The following is a 27,772-nucleotide window of genomic DNA, read 5'->3' as shown; positions in this document are numbered from 1 at the left end:
TTTTATACCCCATTATGAGTAAAAAGACTTGCGACTTGAACAAAGAAAATATTGAATTAAACAGAGAGAACGACAAACTAAACTACCTAAATAAATTAGAAAAAAATCGAATTGTAAAATCTGAAATTTCAGAAAAACAAAAATTTTTTGTCACTTTTCCATATCCATACATGAATGGCAAATTACATCTTGGTCATCTTTTTTCTATCTCAAAATCTGATTTCGAGTCTTATTATAAAGAACTACAAGGATACAACGTTTTATTCCCACTAGGATTTCATTGTACAGGAATGCCTATAGCAGCACTTGCCAAAAAATTGAAAGACGAGCTTAATGGTCAAAAAACTGACATTTCTACAAAAGATATAATACAAAGTCTAGGATTTGATAATGTAGAACCATTTACAGATCCAATACATTGGATTAAAACATTCCCGAAATTGTGTATCAATTCTTTAAAAAATTTTGGTGCCAATATTGACTGGAGAAGATCTTTTATTACAACTGATATTAATAAATATTATGATTCATTTATAAGATGGCAATTTTATAAATTAAAAAATTTAGGATACCTTTCATTTGGTAAAAGATATTCTATCTTTTGTCCTATAGATAACCAGGCTTGTTTAGATCATGATAGAAGAAAAGGAGAAAATCTTAAACCAATACAACAAATTTTATATAAATTTAATATAAATGAAAAAATTTTATTGTGTAGGTATAAAAACGAAGGGAAACCAATAAAATTAGTTATAGGAGAAAACCTAAGATTTATAAGTTTTAAATATAAAGAGAAAATTTTTATTTCTGAAAAAATAATTTTTGATAATTTAAAATATCAGGTGTCTAATATTGAATATTTAGAAGAATTGAATTTAAAAAAAAACAAAGATTTTGCAATATTTTTTAATGATTTGTCTATCAATGTCGAGTTCGTAGAAAAAGATCTTTTCGTTGTAAAAACAGAATTATCAGAAAACTTTAGGTTTGCCGAAGATTTAAAATTTTTAAAAGATGCCGAAAACCAATCTTCGAATATTGAAAATGATATAAAAAATTTGTCGATTGAGGATAAATTAATCCAGACTGATAAATTTGTAAGTGTTTATATCCCAGAAGGAGAAGTAATTAGTAGATCGGGTGGTATTTGTGTTGTTTCGTTGCTCGACCAGTGGTACATTGATTATTCAAACGAAAATTGGAAAAATAAAGTAAAAAAATGTTTAAAAAATATGGAATGCGAATCAGACACAAGATCTAAATTAGAAGAAGGCGTAGATTGGATAAACAAATGGGCATTTAGTAGAAGTTTTGGTCTAGGAACTAGAATTCCTTGGGATGATCAATATCTTATTGATAGTTTAAGCGATAGTACAATTTATATGGCTTTTTATACAGTGAAAAATTTTTTATTTGAAGATTTAGAAGGAGTAGAAGAAATTTTTCCAAGTAAACTTTTGTCTAACGATGTATGGGATTATATTTTCATGGGTAAAGATCTTATACCTGAATTATCAGAATATTCCGAGTTACTTAGTAAATGTAAAAAAAGTTTTGAATATTTTTACCCAGTAGATTTACGAGTTAGTGGTAAAGATTTGATAAAAAACCATTTATTGTTTTTTATGTTTAATCATGTTGCGATTTTTGATGAGAAATATTGGCCTAGGCGTATTTTCACTAATGGACATTTAATGTTAAATTCTGAGAAGATGTCTAAAAGCACAGGCAATTTTTTGACAGTCGACGATGCACTGGCGAGATATGGGAAAAGTGCGACACGAATGTGTTTGGCAGTTTGCGGAGATACAAATGAAGATGCCAATTTTATAGAATCTAATGCGAATTCTTATGTCTTAAAAATTTTTAATTTTATTAAAAGTATTGAAGATGAATTCAATAATTCAGATAATTCTAGTAAGAATGTCGATATCTTTTTATTAGAGACCTTGTCTTTTAATATTAAGGAATGTATTCGTGCTTATGATATTATGAAATATAGTGACGTGGTAAAATATGGATTTTTCGAGATGTCACATTTAATAAGTCTATATAAAGTACTAAGAGGCACTAATTCTTCACTTATTAGACAAGTACATAAATCTATGACTCAGTTACTGTACCCAATTATGCCTGATTTTTGTAGATATTTACTTGATAAATATTTTGATTCTGATTTTAATTTGCCTACTATAAAATTGAGCACTGATAAAATGATCAGTTCAATTGAATACCTAAAAGATCTCACTAAAAAGATAAATCTAAGTAAAATAGCAAAGAATAAGTCTAAAGTCAAGATTTTAGTAGGCGACAAGTACCCCGAGTGGAAATTAGAGATTATGAGATATATTGACGAATCAGGATGTCCCAGGGATGAAAGCATCAAAAAAGATAAGGAATTGATAAATGAGATACTAAGAGATATAAAGACTATTTTAGAGAGGTATAATATAAATATTAAGAAAGGAAATATATTTTTGATGGATTATATTGTGTACCCTGAAAAATATATCAAAAAATTCAATGAGTACGAAATTATCAAAGAGTTTAAATTTTATATTGAAGATATTTCAGGCAAAGAAGTCACAGTCGAGGAAGATGGCGAAAGTGAGCCTTTTAATCCACAACTTAAGTTTTATTAAAAATAAACTCAACCTTAAAATTTTTACCTTTAAAATGTAAAAATATTTATTTTACCCTTAAAATTTATTTATAAGTTACAAACAAATTCTAAATTTGTTTATTTTATAGTAAAAAATTTAAATTTAATTTTACTTTATTGTATTCGCTCTTGATAAGTTTCTTTATTAGAAAAATATGTTGTCTAAAAATTCCTTACTATTATTTCCTATCGATTTACTATTGTCAATAAAATATAATTCCTTTAATATTTCCAAATCTTCCACTAATTCTATCTCATGTGAAGATTTAAATGTAAAAAAAGATCTTTCTTCGTTAGTGTCGCAGTGTACGTTGCTATCTTGTTTAGTCTTTATTATCATAAATGGGAGATATAACTTATCACTCCCATCATCTTTTCTATTTTTATTTACTAAATATTCAAATATATTTTTCATATCTTGTAATTTACTGAGATCTTCTTTTTTCTTGTTTATTGAATCTTGATTGTTTGTCAAATAAAATTTCTTATTTTTCTTGTCGACGATTTGAACAGCTTTCATGACATTTAAGACGTCGTAAATTCGCCTATGTAGCGTCTTTTTATTAGGAAGTTGGATGTTTTCACATATGTGTGTATATGTGACACCATCATTGCTTTTGATGATATTATAAACTTCATTAGTGATGTATTTCATCCCATCTTTCTTGTTTTCTGAGTGTATGTCGCTATATAAGTTCTTCATAATTAATATGGTATAAAAAAAACAAGAAAAATATCATAAACAATAACAAAAAATGAACACTAAGAAAACAAAATGATAATTTAAACATAGAGTAAGAACAATGTAAATTCAGTAATAACAAGTATAATAAAGATTTCCAATTTTAATAATTAAAATATAATTTATTTTTTATCATCTGCTGCTTTGTCTTTTGAATCGCGGGTTGGCTTGTTCGGGTCATTTTCATTGCCTGCTGGCTCAACTGTCGCATTATTAAGAATACTAGTAATAATACCATTTGGAGAACAATCTTGTTTGATACATTCACTAATAAGCTTCTCACTTGTAGGTGGTACAATATTGGAACCAGGCATGGGACAAATGCATCCTCCTTTTTTCTTCTCTTTTGGCGTCTTGGTGGCGATGACGTCACCCAACTCGTTGAATACAACCACATTGTTATACTCCTTAACAAACTTAGATGGCTTGGGCTTGATAGGTTTCTTAGTGTAGTGAGACTGAATCCTGACACCAGTGAATACCTTCTTGCCTTTGTCAAATATATCAACTTTATTGGAATTACTGGCTACCACATACTTGGGAAGCACGTGGCTATTCTTGGTAATCTTGCTCTTAAGACATTCTTGTGATGCATTACTAACTGTTCTTATACATTCTTCTGGTTTACTAGGCGCTGATTCAACTACTTTTATGGCCTGTACTGCTGCATTAAGAGCTTCTTGTCTCTTTAATTGTGCTTTGTCTTGTGCTTTCTTAGCACACTCCTGAGGATTGGTTGTATTAGCAATAACTCTCTTACCATTAACAAACTTGGTCTCACATACTGGATTATAGGGAACGAGAACTGGTTTATCGACTACTGGAGCTCCTTGCCCATTAGCATTAGTGTAAAGCACTATGGGCTGCCCTCTATTAGCAGCATTATTAGCTCTAATAGTAAAAATATTCAGAACTACAAGTAAACATGCTGTTGGTACATGTGAAATTTTTCTCATCTTAATTGTAGAAGATAATTTTTTATATAAATATTTTTTAATGAAACCTTGTTTTACAATTATCAAATAATTCTTTTTAATTTATTAGTTTTGAAACAAAGTTTTAACAAATTCGAAACGACATATTAAGAAATTTGAAAAAAAAATATATAAATTTTTTTCAAATGGGTTATATTATGTGTGTAAAAAAAGAATTATTTTTTGTTTCAGGATTGTTTTGATCATTACAGAGAGAGAAAACGAAAAATGTATGAATTTTTGAGAATGGCTCATTTATTCGTCTTATTTTATATGTTCAAAGTATTATAGATTGATTTGGTAATTTTTGACAAAAATGTTAGTGTGTCATTTTTTGATTCAATTTTATCGCACATTAATAGTTTTATTATTGTATTTAATATAATATTGTTATTAAAAATTAAAGAAAAGGTTTTTTATTTCTTATAAATTTAATGATATTTTTGAATATTAATAAAAATTAAACACAATATTGGCATAATTGTTAATTTACCCTTTTTGTTTGCAGGGGTAACCTTAAAAACAATATAATTTATTTTAGGAAATTTAATAATAAAAAGAAAAAAAATCTTCATTTTTTTATTTTCTAAACAGTATTCTTATTGGTCTGTTTAAGTTTTATAAAGAAAAATTAGAACCGATTGCATTATATGGGTAAATTGTGGACGGATACACACAAAAGATAAACAAATTTTCAATAAACAATTTTTGTCTACATGTATATTTTCTAAAAAAGCATATTAGATTTTAACGAATCGACGGCGTAAACAAAAAAATTTATTTTTCTAATTCTTTTGAATAATAGGATGTTATATTCCGAATATTTAATACGGCCTCATTTTCTTCCGAACTAATAAGATATTTGATTTCATTAACCAATAGTATGGCGATTTACAAATCTACCATTAAAATTTATGTTTCACTTTTAAAAATCCTCCAATTTGATGAGTTCTACAAACACTATATATTCTGCTGTGAGATGAAATATAATAGTTAAAAACAGCTGTATTTAATATAGATTATTGCAGCAGAGATACTTACAATATACGCAAGTGAGTTTTTTAATGTGAAAAGAGAAGACAAAAAAAAGACTAGCCACTTTATGATTAAAAATACAAAATAATAAATATCTGAATACCAAATTTAATTTTAAATCTTATTATAACTACTATTTAAAATATTAATAATTAGAAGTCAATATATTTTGTTTGTAATCTAAGAAGATTTTTATAATATTCTTCTAAAGTAAACAAAACATATAAAATAATAGATTACAGAATTGTAAATATCGTAAAATTTAAAATAGATACTATAATGCTTTGTATAGGACAGAAAAGGGAAATATAACTAAATACAGAATAAAAAACAAATATCAATTTCCAAATTGTTTATAAACAAAAATCAATATGATTTAGTTCTTAGGAAAGAGGCTAGGGCATTTGTATGAGTTATAATTAAATTTAGTATTCAAATATTATAGCATTTATGAAAGAAGTGAGTTAGAACACAAATAATTCATTATGATGCTCCCTTTAAACAATGTAAATTGTTTATTTTAAGAATAATGTTTTTTTGTTGTGAAGTGAATAGGCAAAGGCACGATGGATGTTTAAAAAAATTTTTTTTCTTACGTTCTTTAGTATTAATCATTAAAGTTTAAATTAATAGTTATAGCTAAATATTAGAAAAAAAATTCAGATGAAAATCTTATGATGGGAAACTTCATAATGTGATAATTATATATAATTATTTTGTATTTTAAATATTAAACGAGGTTGTAATTTTGCCCGTTTTTTGTTTATTCTTATTTATAATTACGAAAGAGTTATTTCATCTAAGCGGCAGGTTCTACGAGCTGGCTAATAATACCACAACTCCAAATTTTTTTATACTACATGTTTTTGATTTCAATTTTGCAACAGATTTTATGTGAACGTTAGTTCAATAAGTATGAACATAACAGAATTAAAAGATATATGTGAGAAAAATTAAATTTTTTTATTTTTGGGTTCCTCGTATTGATTTAAAAATTGCTTTTGCCAAGATCGTTTCCATAGACTTGGACTATAGCAATTTTATGCACATTTTAGCATATAAGTTTCAATTCCTAGCATTTGAGATGGAAGCTTTTCATTTACAATAATAAATAAACAAAAAAGCAAATCTGGAAAAAATTTTTTAGAAACTAAGGAAAATAATTTATAAAAAAATAAGTAAATATGCATGCCAATAAGTTTATTTTTTCCCCACCCCATAGAAATGTTTATAAATATTTTTTGTAGCCAATCAACTCTTTCCGTTTAATTAGAATATGATTGATTCGTATTTGATCGGCTATGACAGACAATATAATATATAAAAAACCAAAGAATATAAATTGGATCTAATTTTAAAGTGTCATAATTACTTTATAAATTAAATACACCAAGGATTAGCCATATTGAGATGTCCCATGGGGACATGGCCATTTTTTAAATATGCCTCTATGAGGCTTTTGTTATATTTTATATTTTTAATGTTTTTATTGTCATTATATTTATTCTTTTGATTATAGTTATCTTTTAAATTTATCATGCCCTCCTTTCTTAAAATTTTATTTATAATTTTTAAAAAACTTGTAGGGAAAATAAAATAAATAAAATAAAATTATGTTATAGAAAGACATAACACATATATATAAAAAAATTGTTTATATAGGAATAAAGGTCATTAGTCATTACCGACCAGCGCGTTCGACAAAATTGTATTATTACATAAAGAACTAAGATCGTATACAAATAAGTCTGAAGCTTTATATTTAGGATGTGAATTATGTTGATTCGTAAAAATTGTATGCATTCAATCTCAAATAAATTTAGGTCTTAATAAGAAACACGCCATAACACCTAAAAAAATGTAGGTTTAAGGATAATTTAATATACGAATGGTGCTGTTAGAGTTGTAAAGGCCCTTCGGTTCACACTGGGTGGATCTTTCGTGCGAATTAAAGAACTAGATGAAGTAAAGCAGGAGGTTTAGAAGTCTTATCTAATAAATACTGTAACACGTTGACAAACTTGTAGAGACAAATGATCAATAAAATGATAACTTGAGGAGTTATCTTTACTCGATGCATATGCTAGCATCAGCCTTCCGTGTAAGTACAATCATGTTTTTTTTTTTTTTTGGGGGGGGGGGATTTAAACATGTCTATAATCATACCTACTGCAAATATTCTGGAGGCGATTTTGAAGTAAAAGGTGGTAGATCCTCCTAAGTCAAAACTCAATGGGCGCGTCGGAGCTTGTTGGAGTATCAATTTAAATAGGGGGAATTTAATGATTATAATTCCACAATATTAGTTTATTGAGGATACATTACAGGGGGTGCCCTTAGCACAGTGGTAGAATGCAATGCTTCCATTAAGCAATGGCTGAGTTCGATTCCCAGGGGCACCAAAATTGTTTCTACTTTCTATGATGCAGTTGGAACAACTCAGATGATGAAATGTCCACGATAATCATTAAGTTGATTCAATGAAACTTGTGTGTGTCCAGCCACGGGGGGGGGGGTAGCATCTAGTGTAGAAACGCACCTCAAAGTTAAATAGCAGTATTACCCTTTGGTGACTTAATGATACATAAAAGTATCTAATGGGTACGGCCTAGTTGGAGCCCATGGCTGGTGCACTCTAAAGTGAGATTCTGGAGCTAACTAAGAGACTAGACGAAGTATGGCAATAGAAGGTCTCGTGGACCCTATCTTACAAGATTTTGTAACACGGTGGCCGAAACTAGTGGGAGACTGGTGGTCAACGCAACCCAATAAAAACGCCGGGCTGGTGATGTGGTTGTGTAAGGAGCCGTGTGTGCAATACAGATGATTGTAGGAACCTTTGAGTCTGTCCGATGATGTCTCTCCTCGGGTTATAGATAACCATGCCCGTTAAGTATATCCGCCGTGAGGTCACTCTGGACGCAAAAGAGAGATAAATGGAAAGTGTTCTCCTAGTTCCAAAGTCCAATGGATACGGCAGAGCTTGCTGCACCGGCAAGTAGCATGGAGGGAGTTCTAGTGAATAATAATCTCACAGTACCAGTTGGATGAGGATCACACCCAAACCCCTCTGGTCCCTATGTAAGGGTTCTCCCTACCTCTTACTTGCAAGAAAAAAAAATTGTACTATTATCGCGTTTAAATATCTTTGCTACACGATTCATATAGGAATCGACTTCTGAGTCTATCCTTTAGGGTATTGAAGTCAATAAGGACTCCTATTTTTGAAAATTGACAACGAAATCTTTTATTGGCTTGGTTTCGATGAAACAGCCGAACTTACTGTTTTGCCATTTTAAGATCGTGCACATCCTCGATGAATTTCATATTTAATATCTTTGTAGGCAAGTTGTTTATCTTTTAATGACTTAGTTATGACTGCCCACAAATATAATTAAAAGAAAGAAACTTATATTTATGTGGATGTAGCGTAGGTCACAATATATTAGTGACGCCCGAACCCCGGATTTCCTATATAATTTATAGACATAAAGTCAAAGACATTATAAAAATATGTTTTTGATTGCAAATTTTTTATCAGAAAAACGCATATGATCGACACTTATGAAATAGTTTAGTTTTTAGAAGCATTATGGCTTTCATTCCGCTTTTAATTTTTACAGCATTCGCTTACATCTTTTAATGTCGTCTTTGGCATTTATTCAAACTTCTTCTCATTATTCTCAAATATCCCTCATAATCAGTATAATGCGGATGTCTGCTTGGCTCAGTTATGCTTTACAACAGAGGTGGGCAAAGGCCGGCCTGCGGGCCGGATTTGGCCCTTTTGCTAATTTTATCCGGCCCGCTGAAAATTCTAACGCAATTTTTTTAAAACTCTTTATGAGATTTTGTTGGCATAAACATTATTAGTATGCGAACTGTATATATAATAGGCGAAATAAAATAAGCGTTTGGCTTATTACACTAGTGTGAGCGATGCAGGTCGCTCGCGACAATCGCTCTCATGGCGGGGGGGGGGGGGTTCATCGAACACAAAGTAGATCGCGCTAGGTTTTTAATGCATGTGTGGACGACATATGCTGCACTCCTCTTAGCCTCTCAATGTTTGGGGGACGACAGATCGCAGCCCAGGTATTGTTAATTATTATTTTATTCTGATCGCATACTCTTTTTTAGTTCGAATCTACCATTGGTTTGCATACATAAAATTGAAAAAGTGGACTTTTTGTAAGTAAATTTTTAAAACTTTGGTGTTTTTTTATTGTTTTTATTTAACTTATTTTTTTGTAGCCCTTTTAAAATGAGAGAAACTAAAAAAAGAAAAGTTGATTTGGAATGCAGAAACTTCAATGAAGCTTGGACGGTAAAATATATTATTACAAACATTAATAAGAAAGCAATTTGTTTAGTTTGTCAGGAAACAATTGCTGTTTTCAAAGAATACAATTTAAGCAGGCATTTTACAACAAAACATCCAAAATATGATCACATTCTTTACAAGAACTTCAAAACATAGCTGAAAACTCTACAAAAAACTTGAATCAGCAACAAAAAATTGTTACCAAACGAATTAATATTGTAAAATCTACTACAAAAGCAAGTTATGCTGTCGCACAAAAAATTGCTAAGTTCTGTAAGCCGTTTTTAGAAGCAGAATTTGTTAAACAATGCATGGTACAAGTGTCGGAGATATGTTGTCCTGAAAAGAAACATATTTTTGAAAATCTAAGCCTTTCTTGAAGAACGATAGTACGCCGGATTGAAAATATTTCAGGAAACTTACTTGACCAGCTAAGCAGAAAAATTGCTGATTTTACCTATTGTTCTCTGGCTTTAGATGAGTCCTGCGATATTACTGATACAAGTCAATTATTAATATTTATTCGCGGCATTAATAGGAAATGTGAAATTAGCGAGGAACTTCTTAGTGTGCATCCAATGAAAAATACAACTACTGGTAAAAACTTTTTTCTCGCTGTTGCAGAGTGTTTAGTTAAAGTTAGTTTAACTTGGAATAAAATAGTAAGCGTCACTGCGGATGGCTGTCCTAGTTTAACAGGGAAAAATATAGGCTTACTTAAACGAATTCGCGACAAAGTAAAAAAGTTACAACCAAAACACTATATATTATTTTTGCACTGCATTATTCACCAAGAAATGCTATGCAGAAAAGTTTGAAATAGAATCACGTCGTTACTGTTGTGACCAAAGTTGTAAATTTTATCCGAGGACGTGCCTTAAATCATCGACAGTTTCTTGAATTTTTGAAAGAAATTGAAAGTGACTACTACGAAATTCCCTATTACACTGAAGTGAGATGGCTTAGCATTGGTAAAGTTTTACATAGATTCCAATATTTGCTTGATGAAATAATATCATTCTTGTCGATAAAAGAAAAACTACAAGATATTCCTGAATTGCAAAATGAGGCTTGGCTAACCGATTTCTCGTTTTTAGTAGATATAGTAAAATATTTGAATGAACTAAATATAAATATACAAGGTAAAACCAATTCGCCTTCAATATGCACTCAAACGTCAAAGCATTTATGACAAAACTCAATTTATTTGCTGAAAACTTTAATAATAAATTATTAAATCATTTCCCCCCATTGCAAGCACGGCGAGAATCATTAAAAAATACAGATTTTTTTAAATATAATGCAATAACACAAGACCTGCATTCTGAATTCCAAAGAAGATTTCAAGATTTCAAAGATATTGATAAAACCTTTATCATTAATTGGCCATCCTTTCAATTTCGACGTGCAAGAAGCTCCTGTTGAAATTCAACTAGAACTAATTGACTTACAATCAAATAATTTACTAAAAGAAATTTTTCACTCATACGAATTGAGTGCTTTATATGCCGCGTTAAATAATGAACATTTCAAACATTTTTTGAACTATGCTCAGAAATATCTTGTTTTATTTGGTTCGACTTATATTTTGAAAGAATTTTTTCTTTAATGGTTTCCACGAAAAATAAATATCGATCACAAATTACTGACGAAAATCTACACTCGGTATTAAGGATTGCTACAAGTGATTTAGAACCTAATTTTGAAGAAATAATGTCGGATGAACATTCGACATTTCACGTTTCGCATTAACATTAAATATTTATTTTAACGTTTGATGTTTTTTTTCTTTTTTGAATTTTTTTACTATTATATTTAGAGATGCAATATAAATGTTAAATTGTAATAACCATGTGTCAATATAAAATAATTAATATCGTTAAGACATAAATAAGTAACAAAATAAAACCTTTTATTGTGTGGTTTATCTAATAGCCATTTATTTATAAAAATATTTCCTTAGAATGTACTTGACATATTTTATTCTAATTGAAATGATACTTAATATTTTTGTTAAAAAATGGGCAGGGAAAAAACTTCATCCAAAATTTCCGCTTGTGTAAAGCAAAGCCGAAATAGTCCTCCGGCCCGGGAGACATTTAAAAAAATTCATTTTGGCTTACAGCTATAAAGTATTTGCCCACCTCTGTCCTAGTGCATAGTTAAAATTTAGTCACAACTTTATTCTAATTCAAAACTATGGCATGTTGGTTGCAAACAGACTGAGAACAATGTTAGCTATATTTTTGTCAATTCTTCATATCCTCTTTGGATTGATTTTTTTAGTGTTTGTCAGCATGAAAATATCGTAGTTTCCCTCAAAAACCATAATTGTTAATGAGAATATATAATTAATAAATATAATCCTTAACTTACAAATTATCTTTAGCATACTGAAGAATAAAATTACTGAACCCGAACAAAAAAAGAGGTTGTAAGTTCCGTCGAGAAATGAGACGTAAAAAATTGCACTATAAGTAAGAATGGGAATGTTGTTTGTTCACAGAAGAGAAGGCGATGGCTTGCATCAGTCGAGGGACCGGATAGGTGAAGACGTGGAGGTGCAATGAAGAGCTATTAAGAAACAGTATTGACTGTAATAAGATCTAGCATAAGAGATGTGCAGATTGAGTGCAGTGGTAATCCTACTATTCCCACCTAAAGCTATCGTGGCAGGATTGCTGAACCATTAGTGTTCAAAAATCCGGAGAGATTTAAAAAGAAAAGAAATCAAAAAGAAACTATGTTGTCGTGAAAAATCACATGGGCGGTTAAAATTAGATTTCATTGTTGGGGAGACATGTCTAAAGAACCCCCACATGCCCATAGACTTTATGTATTATGAGAGAGAAAGAAAGTACCGCGAAGACTTGTACTAGGGGATGGTAAGACGCGGTAGAGTAAAGCGCAGTCCATGGTCAGTTAACATAAAAATGCACTTTTATTTTGAGAGCTAAGTAGTAGGCGTAGGAAGTAGTAAAGATAATTACATCTCCCCGTATTAAATTTAGCGCGGGAATGTTGAGAATATATATTAAATGAATTTACCTTTTAACTTACAATTATCTTTAACAGTGAATATGAGGAATAAACTTATAGAATAGTTTTCTATAGTCTCTAGGGCAATCTTGGTTCCATTGAAGATCTTTCAATTAATAAACAATAAAATAAATTCTTGAAAAGTTTTCACTTATATAAATCTCGTCTGACTTAATAAAAAAAGCAACATGTCATACTTTCCTGGGTACAATTTAAATTTTTTCCTAACTACAAATGAAGGATTTCTTAACTTTTACAAAGTATCGTATTTTAGAAGTGTGCCAATTTTTTTAATGTAAAATATTGTTTACCCCGAAATACAACTTTATGAAAAGTGTTGAAGATATTTAAACAATAAATTTAAAATAATTTTGTATTATTTATTTTTGTCGTGCATTTTAAGTATCTCTACCAAATTATCATGAAAATTAAAGTTAAAAACGTCATTTAAAAGGTATTCTAATTGCTGCGTCTCCAAAACTGATTTTAAAGTCTCCAAGTACCTTCCATTCTTTCCTTTTTCATTTGTATCTTTTTTAAAAATACCTTTAAAAATGGCTTTTATGGTCTTAGGCAGTTTTAGTGATGCGTCTTTTCTTATCTTCGTTTTTATTTCTGTATATAAATTTTTTTTAAAATTTTCCTCAATTAAACTTTTATATTCAAATGCTATTTCTTCGTCCATATTCATTCTAGAACCATCAAATAATTTGTTAAAAAAGTTTCCTATATAAGTTTTCCATTTAATAATATTATATTTTCTAAATGCGGACTCAATCATTTGCATTCCTTCATTGAGAAAATTATTCTCCATATTTGTCCTTGTTTCTTCATCTAAAATAATTTCAACTTCTAAATTTTTGGTTTTTTCTATAATTTTTTGTAAATTTTTATCTAATGAGTAGTTAGCAAATGTTTTTATTAACTTTTTAAAGTTTTGCTCTTTTTGTTTTCTTCTCTCTTGATATACATTATCTACTATTGTATTTTCGGACAATTTTTGCATTATTATTTTGGTATTCTTTTCAACCTCATTTTTATCTAATTCTAAACTTGTGGCAATTTCATCTTTTTTATGTTCATGTTGATCGCATTTTTGTCCATTAAAATCATAAAATTCCGTGAACATGAAAATTATTTTTGCCAAATGTTTCATAACAGCACATTTAAAATTTTTAATATTATCTTTTTGAGCAAGTACTGCTTCTTGTATTATTTTCAAATTATGATTAGCATCTTTTTTTAAACTGCGATCAGTTTCGTTAGTAACCTTTTTAAATTCAATAAGTTTATAAATTTCATTAAAAGTTTTATAGATCACATCGAGATCACCATTATTTTCACTTAAACCCCCTTCTGCCACCATAAGTAAACATTTTTTTATTAAATAAAAATGTAAACCATTGGTTAATGGGTAATTTTGGTGAGCAATTATAACAATCTTACTAATTATCTCTTCTTTTTCTGCTTCATCTTCTCTTCCCATCAATATATTAAAGCCATCTCGGGTTAATATACCTTTAGACAACAACAAATGCGCACATATTACTTTATAAGCCGATCCTTCATTTCTTAATATTTTAGTCATCAAAAATTCGATTTGGTTAAAGTTCCTTAATATTCCAAATAGCATGTCGACTGCCTTAATATCATTTAAAACATTGTTTGTTATAGGTATGTTTTGAAAAAATAAGTTAAACTCGCTAAAACATTTTTCTTCAATGTATAATTTTCCATCTTCTTTAGTTAGTTCGTTTTTAAGATAATATTCATATTCGCCAAAAGTATGTTTAAAACATACTTTTGGTGAATCATTCTCAAGTTTAAGGTTTAACTCTGGTATATCAATCATATTTGAAGATAAGCTAAATTCTTCTTTTGTCACATTTTGCTCAGTATGTAAAACATCAAAGAGTTTACACAATACAAGCAACTTATTCAGAATATCCCCATCATACTCACAATTTGGCTTAAAATTTGTGTCATTCAAGGTTATGAGTTTATCAATATTAAGTTCATCTGCATTTAATTCAAATAGATAAAAAATATCTCCGTCCTTGAAGTAAAATCTGATGCATGTGTCAAAAGATTTTGGAATATAGCAAAGTTGAATATCAAAAACACTTATATTATATTCATTCATAATTATACCGACTTTTATTCCGTCCAGCATTTTTAGTAAATAGCAGTCTGCTTTACATATATAATCATAATATATTTCCCATCCTTTTTTATTTATCCGTCTATTTTCATTTATATTTTGAATATTTTCAACTATATCTTTCAGTGTAGGACATGCAATAAAATTTACTGGATCGTACATCAAAATTAAAGAATCGGTAGTGTCTTTTTCTAAATATGTTTCTACATAATGTTCGATCAGTATAGAAATTTCATTAATGGTTTTATCAAAATAGTCAAATTCATAACTTACTTGGTTTAAATTGCTTTCAAATGCAATTCGTTCTATATTTATGTAAAAAATTTTATTTTCTTCATTAGGGAAAAGATTTATCTTAATAAACTCCTCACTGCTATTAAATTTAACATATTCCTTTTTTTCTATTTTTTCCATTATGTTTTCATTGATTTTATCATAAACTTGCTGATTGTTTTTGATTTTATCTAATACTTCAACATTTGAATGTATAAATAGGATTGAAGCAAATAGTTGTATGATTTTCATATTGGGTAGGAAATAAAAAAAATTTATATACAAAGCATACCACGTGAACAATAAAAAGCCTAAGCAAAATGACACAATTCAAACATTAATTTATATCGTAAGCATGAAAATTAAAAGACATTTTCGATCTGTCTTTCTCATTTTGACGGACGTCAAATATCAAAACGACAGTTGACAGGCGATTTAAAATAAGATAAACGTTTGACAGGTTCAACTAAAAGAAATAAAATATAAATCAACAAAATCTTTAAGCATTTTAAAATTGTTTAGTTTTTGAAAAAAAAAATAATATTATATATTTCGGTATAGAACCTAGCTTCAACATATATGGCGCAACGGCCAGTGCCGGAATTTTTTATCTCTGAAGGTTCCCCTTTTAGTGAAACTAAAACAAATAAAATATTAAAAGTGTTAAACGTTTTATTAGAATTTTCCATCCCCTCTTTCGGAAATGTTTTTAAATACTTTTTGTAGCCAATCAAATCAGTCCATTTGCAAGAATATGATTGTCTCCATTTGATCGGCTACGACAAAAAGCATTTATTCTAAAGAAAACTTTTTATAATTTTAATCAAAAACTCTCTCAACTCTTGATATTTTTATATATTACGCACCTTCTTCTCCAATTAAATTCTTTTAAAAAAAACTCTAAAAACACTTTCTTTAGCCTTTTTTCCCAGCTATTATATCATATATAAGATATGACCAGACTTCCTCAATTTAAATTTGTAGAATTCACTGCTTCGTTTTTAAAGCCTGTATCATGGATAACAACACAATTATCGCCATTGATAGATTTTACTGCTGCGAGATATGATTTATGGCCATCGAACTGCAAATCGTTTCGTTTTTATGTATTTTTAATAAACAGACATAACGTCTTTATACTATAGGTTTGTTGTATTTCAATTCTCAATTTTAATGTTCGCTCGTCTATTGTCTCTAGCAACAATGTACAGTTTTTGACTGTGTCATGTTTTTCCGATGGCGATTTTACAAATTTCCTTTTACTAATACCGTTTCGTGAGTAAGTATCACTTTTTATACTCTTCATGTTTTTCTGAAGTTTGATATTTTCCTTTTTTAGTGCATTTTATATTTTTTTTGCCCCAAAGACACTGGAAGCTTACACGCGGGAATTTTTATTTAAGTTTAGACTGCTTTTCAGTGAATGAATACAGAACATAAATAGTAATGTATGGGTTTCGAAGATTAGAAAATGAAGATTTATTACAATTTTAAATTAATGTTTCACATCCCGTCTTTCATCACGCTTGATTCAGTGACCGTCATGTACGCATCGTCGGAGTTAGTACCATTATACCAAAACAATCGTACATTTTGTGTTGTTTTAAGTATATTTTCATTAACTAGGCAGATAATGCCTCATGTGTGTCTTAGAAGATTTTTGATCTACTGTCCAGCGGCCCCAGGCACATCATAAGGGTAAAATATAAACATAAAAAATCATCTAAAAAACAAAAAGTTCATAACTTAAGAAATTCAATCCGGATGTTATTTAACAAATCTGTAAAATTTCGACCCAAGGAAATATTGTTCGTAAAAAATATTTCCACCTTACTATCTATACCTGAATTCAGTACGTAAAAAAATAGGATAGTCTGAGCACGACCGTTGCGCAGCACATATAAACTAGATGATTTTTTTTTCTAAATTCGGTTTTCGTATATAAAACCTTTCATTATTCATTACTATTTGCAGGATTCACTTGCTTCCAACCCGAATCTACACTGAAATTTTCTCAGACTTTCTCTTGTTTTTCGCAAATATCCAAATTGATCTGTATCAATCCCTATCTTCTTGGCACCAGTATGTTTCCGAGGGTGCCCTTGGCCGAGTGGTCGAAGGGATGTTCTCATTGACCAATGGGCTGGGTTCGAGTCCCAGGGGCACCAAATTGTTTCTACTTTCTATGATGCAGTTGGAACAACTCAGATGATGAAAATGTCCACGATAATCATTAAGTTGATTCAATGAAACTTGTGTGTGTCCAGCCACAAGGGGATTAGCATCTAGTGTAGAAACGCACCTCAAGGCCTGAAAAACAGTATCACCCTTTGGTGACTTAATGATACATAAAAGTATCTAATGGGTACGACCTAGTTGGAGCCCATGGCTGGTGCACTCTAGAGTGGGATCCTAGAGCTAACTAAGAGGCTAGACGAAGTAGGGCAACAGAAGGTCTCGTGGACCCTATCCTACAAGATTTTATAACACGGTGGCCGAAACTAGTGGGAGACTGGTGGTCAACGCAGCCCAATAAAAACGCCGGGCTGATGATGTGGTTGTGTAAGGAGCCGCGTGTGCAATACAGATGATTGTAGGAACCTTTGAGTCAGTACGATGATGTCTCTCCTCGGGTTATAGATAACCATGCCCGTTAAGTATATCCGCTGTGAGGTCACTCTGGACGCGATTTGAGGTATAAATGGAAAAAGTTCTCCTGGAGCCAAAGTCCAATGGATACGGCGGAGCTTGCTGCACCGGCAAGTTATACGGAGGGAGTTTTAGTGAGTAAGAATCTCACAGTACCAGTTGGAAAAGGATCACACCCAAATCCTCTGGTCCCTATGTAAGGTTTCTCCCTACCTCTTACTTGCAAAGAAAAAAAAAAAAATATGTTTCCGAGGCCTTTTTATGAATGCTTGTCTTTATTTATGCTTCTGTTCAAAAGTTTAAATGATGCTTTTAACTTTGGCCAGTAGAAATTAATCACAATTATATTTTAAGCCGTCACATTAGAATTAAAATCATAAACCTTTTCCAATTAAAAAATTTCGTCTAACCAATTTGATAAAAAATACGTGTGGTATTTATCGGCTAGTACTATTTAACATCTTTTTTCAAACTTTTATTGAGGGCGCGTGCTTTATTTTCACGGATGTTCTTTCTCTGGCGAGTACTGATTTTTCCTATTTTTAGCTTATCCAAAAATTTACTATTCTAATAATTGAGTTTATACATTGGATTTTACGAAATATACCTCTGTAAGATTTTTTTTTGTTATATGACTGTTTGGAACCCTCATTGGAAAAAAAAACATAGCGGAATGTAAAAATAGAAAAAATTTTAAAATAAGATATTTAACAATTCAATTTAAATTTTAAAAGAAGATAATTTATATGTTGATTTTTCGGTATTTGATAGTCCCGAAGACTCTATAAAAGGTACTCATAGGGTTCGTCTTGGTTGATTCCATGTTTATATCAAATATCTTTCTTGGAAAGAGACCAAAATCCCATTATTTGTGGGTATGTGTCTCGGGGTCGTTAAAATTTACAAAATTGACAGAGTAACCCACAGTTCTGTGCTACATCCCTGTGATTTGTCTAAATGCGGCATCATATGCTCTTAATTGATCAGTGTTTGAATAGAACCAGTTGTAATACATTATCTTATATTACCTCAATGAGAATAGCTGTATTTCTATTGGCCATAAAAAGCGAAAAAGACACACGCCGATTCTGCATCATTAAATGTTTCCAAAATACAATTTACATTTGTTTCTATATTTAAAAACTTTTCATCACTAAATATTTCATCTGTTTCAACAAATCTTGTTTTTGACAATCTTGCCACTTTTTAATTAGGGCCCCTTTTAAATTTTCAATACGGTTTCAAAACGGCCATGCACCAATTTTTATTGTTTTTTTGAAATATAAAACTCAAAAAAGCAATATGGGTTTTAAAAAACATTTTTAAAGTAACAATACAGTAAAAATTTAAAATATGATTATATCAATGAAATCGCTTAAAAACCTTTTTATGATCATATTTTAAACGATTTGGTTTTATACTTTTCATTTTTGATTGATTTAATGTTTTCACAGGGTTTTAGGATATGGTCAAAATTTTTTACAAAACAAAAACGACATGTTAGAACTATGTATTTAGTAAAATTAGAAACAAGAAGACAGCTTTACTAAAAAACACTATACGCAATCAAGATTGTTATGATGTTTTATTATATTGATATTATATACCAAAATAAAACAATAAAATTCAAATTACAGTCAACAGAAAATAAAAATAAGAAAAGCGTAAAAGGCCATGCAGATTAAATTTGTTTGACATGTTTAATTTTAAAAACAAAATATAAAATTATAGTATATGTATAGCACATTTAAACAATAAATTTTAGAAAGAAGTATTATTATTTTTTTTCGTACATTTCAAGTACCTTTACCAAATCATTATGAAGTTCTTCGCCGAATTCCTTATTTAAATGGTTTTTTAATTCTTGCTTCTCCAAAACCGCTTTTATATTCTCCAAGTGTTTTTCATTATTCTCTTTTTTCATTGTGTCTTCTTCAAAAATACTATTGAAGAGATTTTTATATGCTTTTGGTAGTTTTGACTTTCCTCTTTCTATTGTCTTGTTTTTTATTATTAAAGATATGTTTTTTTTAAAACTTTCTTCTTTTTTGATTTTAAATTCGAATACCGATTCTTCATCTATATTCATTACAAAAAAAATCTTTGATTCGATAAGATTTTTTTCTAAACGCGGGTTTCCTTTTATCAAAAATTGATTATCAAAAGATGATTCAATTATTTGCATTCCTTCATTTATTAATTGATCTTCTATATCTGTTCTTTTTTCTTTCTCTAAAAGATCTATGTTACCTATATTATGAGCTTTTTCTATCACTTGATCCATCTTTTCATATACCAAAGAGTTATAAAATATTTTTATTAACTTTTGGAAATTTTTCTCTTTTTGTTTTCTTCTCTCACGATATACATCATCTATTATTGTATTTTCAGATAATTTAAGAATTATTACTTTAGTATTTTTTGCAACTTCGTTTTTTTCCAATCCTAAACACTGAATAATTTCATTTTTTTTATGTTCATGTTGCTCATGCCCATCCCCATTAATATCAAAAATTCCTGTAAACATGGTACTTATTTTGATTTTATGGTTCAGAATAGTGTTCTTGTAGTTTCGAATTCTATCAAGATGCGTAAGTATTGCGTCCTGTATTATTTTCGAAAAATTAATGACACCTTTTCTAGTATCTAAGCCAAATGTATTTGCAGCATTTTTTAATTCAGCGATTTTGGAAATATCTTTTATAGTTTTATAAACCACATCATCATCTACATTATTTTCATTTATAAATCTTTCTGCCTCTATGAGTAAACATTTTTTGATTAAATAAAAATGTAAACCATTAGTTAATTGGTCATTTTCATGTGCAATATCAACAATATGACTTATTACGGCTTCATTTAAGGAAATATCTTCTATACCCATCAATATATCATATCCATATTGGGTCAATATACCTTTAGACAACAACAAATGCGCACATATTATATTTAAGCCTGATTCTTTATTTTTTAATATTTCAGTCATCAAAGATTTTATTTTGTTATTGTTGAATATTTATAAATTTGTATTTTTATTACCCTTAAGATATCTTAAAATAAACATGGTGGAGAATATGAACGAAAAAATAACTAAAAACAACATAATACATGAAATAAAAAGAGCAGAGGCTCTTAGTAAATGGAATATAAAAAAGGACGAAGATAAAATGGATGAATTTATAAGTAGATTTGATGAAAATATCTTAAACTGGCATTTAGAAGAATTTGCTAATAAAAGAAAAGCAAGTTATAATTATGAAGATTGGAAAAACAAAGCATTAGAGAAATTTAGTACAAAAATTTCTATTGTAGACCTTTGCTCTAAGAAACAAAGGGATAATGAATCAGTTTCTGTATTTATAAAGGAAACGATAAAATTATGCGAAGTTTTAAAAATTGAAGAAAAGGATAGAAGGAAAATTCTAAAAAACGGCATTAAACCCAGATATAAACTTATAAAAATATTTTTATCCAGTAAATATGACACTGACGATGAATTTTATGAAACCATTGAAGAAATGGAGAAGGAGGCCGATTTATCATTCTCCTTCAAAAATTTAAGCATAAAAGAAACTCCGAGAAAAACTAAAACCTGCTTCATTTGTAAAAGCCAGGACACATTTCTACAAGTTGCTATTTTCGGAATAGAAATAGAGATACAGGTTCAAGTAAGCAAGTACATGAGATAGTATCTGATAATGAAGAGAGATTAGAAGAAAGCACTTCATTTTATGAAAATAAAAACAATTACGTCTACGTTAATTTTAAGAAAGTACCTGTGGTTTTTGATTCTGGTTCTAGTTTCAATTTTATTTCTTATTGTGCAGTTAGAGAATTGAAATTACAGGTGTCGAGGAGGATAAAGCAATTGAGCTTTTTTACGTGTTTAGATGAAGAATTTAAAGTACGAGATATAGTAGAGCTTGAATTTAATTATATGGACAAAATATATAAAACCGAACTCTTTATTTTACCAAAGGTTGATAAATTTAAAATTTTATTAGGAAAACAGGAGTTAATCAAAATTTTTGCAAAGCCAAAAAACAGAGTGTGTCAAATTAAAACAAAACCTGGAGAAAAAGTCGTAGAAAGAGTGTATGGATTGCCACAGAAATTAGAAGTAGCCATAGACGCCGAGATAGAAAAGTTGTTAATGAAAAAATATATTCAAAAATCAAGATCTACGTGGTTAAACAATCTTAGACCAGTTATGAAACCAGATGGATCGGTTCGAGTAACAACAAATTTGATTGCACTTAATAAGTTAGTAGATTTGGATAAATATTCGCTTCCAAGTATAGAAAGAATTTTACATAATTTAAAAGATCAAAAATATTTTTCAAAGTTAGATTTAAAAGATGGGTAATTCAAATAAAATTAGCAGAAGAAGACAGGCACAAGACAGCTTTTAGACATAAACATCATTTGTACGAATGGAATGTAATGCCAATGGGCTTTAAAAATTCGCCGGCCATATTTCAACGGTTTATGGATGATGTTTTACAAGAGGATATTGGTAAAAGATGTTTCATTTATGTTGACGATATTTTGGTCTTTGGAACAACTGAAGAAATTCATGATAAAAATTTTCGGATTATAACAGAACGATTAAAAAATAATGATTTGCGATTAAATGAAGATAAAACTATCTACAAAAAGACATCAGTAGAATTTTTAGGACACATAATAGAATATAACAAAATAAAACCAAAATTAGAAGCTAGCCAAGGTATTGATGAAATTAAACCGCCCCAAAATATAAAATCTTTACAAGAATTTCTTGGCTTTATAAATTTTTATAGAAAATTTATTCCCATGTGCTCAAGTGTTGCAGGATGCTTGTATGATTTACTCAAAAAAGATAAAAATTTTTGTTGGGGAGAACTGGAAGATAAAGCTTTTAATGAGCTTAAAACTATTATAAAATCAAATATAGCATTATATCAACCAGACTATACAAAACCATTTATACTAGAAACAGATGCGTGTAATTCGGGTGTTGGCGCAATTCTCTCATAGAGACAAGGTGAAACGATTTATCCAATTTCATATGCTTCAAGAAGACTTTTACCTGCTGAGATAAACTATAGTATCAGTGAAAAGGAATGCTTAGCAGTATTATGGGGAATGGAGAATTTTAAATATTTCTTGTACGGGAATGAATTTGAAGTAATAACAGACCATAAAGCCTTAGAAGTTCTGAATAAAGGAGAAATAGGCTCTCAAAGAATACAGAGATGGCTAGATAGACTTAGTCAGTATAATTTCACAGTAAAATACAGAAGGGGAGCAGAAATGGCACATGTAGACTATATATCTCGCTTATACCAAAAGGATGCCCAAGTTGTTAATGAAATTCAAGATTTAAATGATGACACAAAAAGGAAACTTATTAAAGATAAACACGAAAAATTAGTTCATCGTGGAGCAAAAATAGTAGCCAAAGAGCTTAAAAGAGAATATACTTGGGATAATATGGAGAAATTAGTTGAAGAAGAGTTGAAAAAGTGTATAAGATGTAAAATGTATAATCCAAAAAGAGGAAAAGCCTTTTTGTTCGTTAAATCGTTTTATACAGGAGAAAAGGTAGCTATAGACATTATAGGACCAATAAATAAACAATATATAATAACAGGAATTGATTACTTTAGTAGAAAGGGTTTTGGAAAAGTTATTACCACTAGAGATAGTCAGAAAATTGTAGATTTTATAAACGAAATTAACAAACAAATATTAATTAAAGAGTTGATAATGGATTCATCAAAAGAAAACCAAAGTAGCAAAGTAAAGAACTGGGCTATAGAGAATAAAGTAAAAGTACATTACTCAACGCCCTTTCACCATCAATCAAATGGGCGTGTAGAAAGATTTAATAGAACTGTGCAGGAAGGGATTTACAAACAAGAGGGAAATCTAAATCTAAAATCAAAACTATTAAAAATGTTAGAGGCTTACAATAATATCTGCCACTCGAAACTAGGAATGTCACCAAACGAAGCTTGTAAAAAAGAAAACGAGACAAAAATAAAAGAAAAACAATACGAAGAAATTATTATCTTTAACAAAGCAAACGAGAATAAAGAAGTCGAAGAAGTGTTTAATGAAAACGATCAGGTGATAATAAAGAACGAATTTGCTGTAGCTAAAGGACAACCCAAGTTTAAAGATAGAGGACAGATTATAGAACGATTAGAAAATAATTCGTATATAGTATTATCGAAAGGAAGAAGGCTTAAAAGACATGCGTCTCAACTCAAAGTACTTGTATATTAGCTTATAAAAGAGGAGGGATGTTGAATATTTATAAATTTGTATTTTTATTACCCTTAAGATATCTTAAAATAAACAGTTATGATATTTTAAGATTCTATATAATATTTCGACAGCATAAATATCATTTATAACATTGACAGTTGTAGGTATGTTTTCAAAAAAGATTTTGAACTCGCTAAAAGTTTTTTCTTTAATATATAATTTGCCATCTTTTTTAGTTAGATCGTTATTGAAATGATATTCATATTCACCAAAAGTATGTTTAAAGAATATTTTATCAAATCCCAATTTAAGTCTAAAATCTAATTTTGGGATATCAATCACATTAGAGGTAAATTTCAATTCTTCTGCTGTCGCATTTTTCACCGTATAATTCATATCAAATAATTTACACAAAACAAGCAACTTATTTAGAATATCCTCATCATACTCATCATTTAGCTTAATATTTGTGTCATTCAAAGTAATGATTCTATAAATATTTTGTTCCTCTACATTATATTCGAATAAATAGAAAATGTCTCCGTTCTTGATGTAAAATCTAATGCATGTGTCAGAAGATTTTGAGAATAAGCAACAATACATATCATATATACTTATATTATATTCATTCATAATTGTACCGACTTTTATACCGGCCAACATTCTAAGTAAGTAACAATCTGTCTCGCATATATAATCATAATAGATTTCCCACCCTTTTTTATTTATCCGTCTATTTTCATTAATTCTTCTAATATCTTCTACAATATTTTTCATAATAAGACAAGTTTTTAAACTTACTGGATCGTATACCAAAACTATAGAATCATTTATTATTTTTTCTAAATGTTGTTTTACATAATATTCGATAAGTTCGGTAATTTCATTAACAGATTTATTGTCGTGTTGGAATTCGATTTGCTCTAAGCCTATATTGAATTCAGACGACGATATTATTTCTATATTTATGTAAAATTTTTTATATTCATTATTATAACGAAGATATACTTTAATAAACTTTTCCCTGCAATTAAAATGAACATAATCCTTTTCTTCTATTTTTTTCATGATCATATTCTTAAGTTCATCATAAACTTTCTGGTTATTGTTGATTTTGTCTAATACTTCAAGATTAGATTGTATAAATATAAATGAAGTAAATATTGTAACGATATCCATATGAGATGTAAAAACAATTTTCTTATAAATAGAATGTTTAAGTAATTAATAATATAAATAAAAGCAATAAAATATCTAACTTACAATATATTTACAAATTTTTTAGTATGATAAATTTTTCTACTTATGTCAATCGCTTGACAGGCATCGAACATTTAAAAAAAGCATGGCAGTTATTCAATAAGAAGGCTATGAATTTGAGTGTAAAGGGAAAGAAGATAAATTAAAAACAAATACAATATCTTTTAAAATCTTAAAAAATTTACTGTTTGTAAGATAAAAAAAATATGGGTGGGATCTAAAACCAATATTGATACATATTATGTAGACAAATGATAATTGTTATATTTTTTACATAAAAATTTAAATAAATTTGGTTTAATGGGCAACTTAGGGGTTTTTTTCGTATAATTTTTTGTGTTCTTAAAAACACCCTTGGTGGAAATTCAAACAACAGAAAAAGGAAGGAAAAAAAATTAATGAAATTTGTGATAATATGTCTTCAAAGTTCTTTTTATACATATTTATTAATTGACAGTAAGGCGCAGGTCCCTTTAGCCAAGTGGTTGAAGACTATGTTTCCATTGAGTAATGGCTGGGTTTAAATTCCAGGTTCACCGAAATTGTTTCTACTTTCTGTGATGAAGTTGGAACAACATAGATGATGAAAATGTTCATAATAACTACTAGGTTGATTCAATGAAACTTGTGCATTTCTAGCCAACGGGATTGGCACCTAGTGTCGAAGTCTACCTTAAGGCCTAAAAATAGTATCACCAATTTCTTGATTGGCGCATCTTAAATTCAAAATCACAGGGTTAAAAAAAATTTGAATATGCGAACATGCATTGTAACATTCTACAAATAAATGTCAAAATCCTCGGTGATTTTGAATTTATGGAAAGCGATTTTTAAATTTTAATTTTTTACACCTATGCAAGTTTCAGATCTTTACAACATATTCTTTGTTGAAGAAAAGGCGGGCAGAGGTACTTAAAGTCTCTAAATTTTTACAAAAAAACTGTAAAGTGTGACTGTGGCTGTTTTATGAACCAAGTAAAGCCTAAAAATTACTTGGAAGGAATTTGCATTATTGCAAAAATGTCTGCACAAAAAAAGCATCAAAAATGGTACTTTTTTCAAAAGTCACGGATGTCCAGACATATACAACTTAGGATGTTGTATTGTTGGGTAATTCTAATAACCTCATGATCTCAGTAATATGTGAAGTCTCTGAGCCCACATATATTTCTTTCAAAGGGCTATTAAAGAAAAAATTAAATATGAAATAATACATTTTTTGTAAAAGTGAGGGGAATAATGAAAACTATTAAGGTCGACGAAGTGGCAATCTGTAGAGGTCGTATAATTACGAATCCTACCACAGAGGAGAAAGATATATCTGGAACGACTTGGTTGGTTGGAGGTATAGAAATTGAAGGAAAAGACTGTTTTCTAAAAATTATTTCTAATAGGACTGCGGCTGTAATGCTAGAGATTATCAAGCGTCATGTTGGCCAAGGAACGATAATAAGAAATGATGTTTTGCATCTTACCGTTCTGTTGTTCGCGATTTCGGTTCTGTTCATGAAGTTGTAAATCATAGTATTGGCTTTACTAATGAGTTTGAACATCATACTAATAGAATAGAGAATCTGTGGAGTCATTTAAAAACTGAATTTAGAGCAATAAGAGAAATATTGAAGATTTATAAAGAAGATGTCATGTATGAGTTTCGGTTCAGAAATAAATATTAAAAACGAAATATCGATACTTATGCGAACCTTCTACGAAATTACTTTTGTTGGAATAAATGGATTAGGTTTTTTTTATTTTTACACCTGTGATTTTGAATTTAAGAAACGCCTGAGGATTAATAATACATAGAAGTATCTGTTGGGTACGGCCTAGTTGGAGTTCATGGCTGGTGTATTATAAAGTGCGGAGTCATAGAGTTAATCAAAAGACTAGACAAAAAAGGTCAATAGAAGGGCTCGCATATCCTATTCTTTAAGATTCTGTTAATAAGTTGCCGAATCTAGTGGAAGGCTGGTGGTTAACGCAGCCAATCAAAGGCCACTCTGCGATGTTTTGGTGTAAGGAGCCGTTTGTGTGATACAGATGACTTTGGAATCTTTGAGATAGTACGACGATGTCTTTCCCCGGGTCATAACCCCCATGTTCGTCAAATGTGTCTGATGCGAGTTCACTTTGAACGCAATTTAGTGTATATATGGAAAGGGTTTCCTGGAGCCAAAGTCCAATGGATACGGCGGAGGGACCGGAAAGTTATATGGGGAGTTTTAGTAAGTAAAAATCTCACAGTGCCAGTTGGATAAGGATCACACCCAAATCTCTCTGCTATATATGTAAGGGGTTACCCCACCTCTTACTTGCAAAGAAAAAAAAATAAAAATAGAAGTTTTTACAAAACAAAAAACGACGTTTTAGAACTGGTTTTACTAAAATTAAAAATAGA

General features: G+C 29.6%; 6 protein-coding genes across 6 annotated transcripts; 1 reads left to right on the top strand and 5 right to left on the bottom strand.

Moving 5' to 3' along the window:
- Positions 1–14: 14 nt before the first annotated feature.
- On the top strand, positions 15–2,642 carry VNE69_04202 (leucine-tRNA ligase (LARS1); the record flags this gene model as incomplete). The annotated part of the gene is made up of 1 exon (XM_065473453.1): positions 15–2,642. One exon carries the CDS (start codon positions 15–17, stop codon positions 2,640–2,642), a length of 2,628 nt encoding a protein of 875 aa, XP_065329525.1.
- A 165-nt stretch (positions 2,643–2,807) lies between these two features.
- Positions 2,808–3,365, bottom strand: VNE69_04201 (transcription factor DP1 (TFDP1); the record flags this gene model as incomplete). Its single annotated transcript, XM_065473452.1, has 1 exon — positions 2,808–3,365. The coding sequence occupies one exon, from the start codon at positions 3,363–3,365 to the stop codon at positions 2,808–2,810; it is 558 nt and encodes a 185-aa protein (XP_065329524.1).
- A 161-nt stretch (positions 3,366–3,526) lies between these two features.
- Positions 3,527–4,360, bottom strand: VNE69_04200 (polar tube protein 2 (PTP2); the record flags this gene model as incomplete). Its single annotated transcript, XM_065473451.1, has 1 exon — positions 3,527–4,360. The coding sequence occupies one exon, from the start codon at positions 4,358–4,360 to the stop codon at positions 3,527–3,529; it is 834 nt and encodes a 277-aa protein (XP_065329523.1).
- Positions 4,361–13,152: 8,792 nt separating this feature from the next.
- Positions 13,153–15,462, bottom strand: VNE69_04199 (uncharacterized protein; the record flags this gene model as incomplete). The annotated part of the gene is made up of 1 exon (XM_065473450.1): positions 13,153–15,462. One exon carries the CDS (start codon positions 15,460–15,462, stop codon positions 13,153–13,155), a length of 2,310 nt encoding a protein of 769 aa, XP_065329522.1.
- A 4,174-nt stretch (positions 15,463–19,636) lies between these two features.
- Positions 19,637–20,845, bottom strand: VNE69_04198 (uncharacterized protein; the record flags this gene model as incomplete). Its single annotated transcript, XM_065473449.1, has 1 exon — positions 19,637–20,845. One exon carries the CDS (start codon positions 20,843–20,845, stop codon positions 19,637–19,639), a length of 1,209 nt encoding a protein of 402 aa, XP_065329521.1.
- Positions 20,846–24,195: 3,350 nt separating this feature from the next.
- VNE69_04197 (uncharacterized protein) lies at positions 24,196–25,293 on the bottom strand (the record flags this gene model as incomplete). Its single annotated transcript, XM_065473448.1, has 1 exon — positions 24,196–25,293. One exon carries the CDS (start codon positions 25,291–25,293, stop codon positions 24,196–24,198), a length of 1,098 nt encoding a protein of 365 aa, XP_065329520.1.
- Positions 25,294–27,772: the final 2,479 nt, after the last annotated feature.

Source organism: Vairimorpha necatrix, chromosome 4 (assembly GCF_036630325.1).
Source record: "Vairimorpha necatrix chromosome 4, complete sequence".
Lineage (NCBI taxonomy): Eukaryota > Fungi > Microsporidia > Nosematidae > Vairimorpha > Vairimorpha necatrix.
The sequence above is the reverse complement of the archived record's forward strand: the minus strand, read 5'-3'. Positions and strand labels throughout refer to the sequence as shown.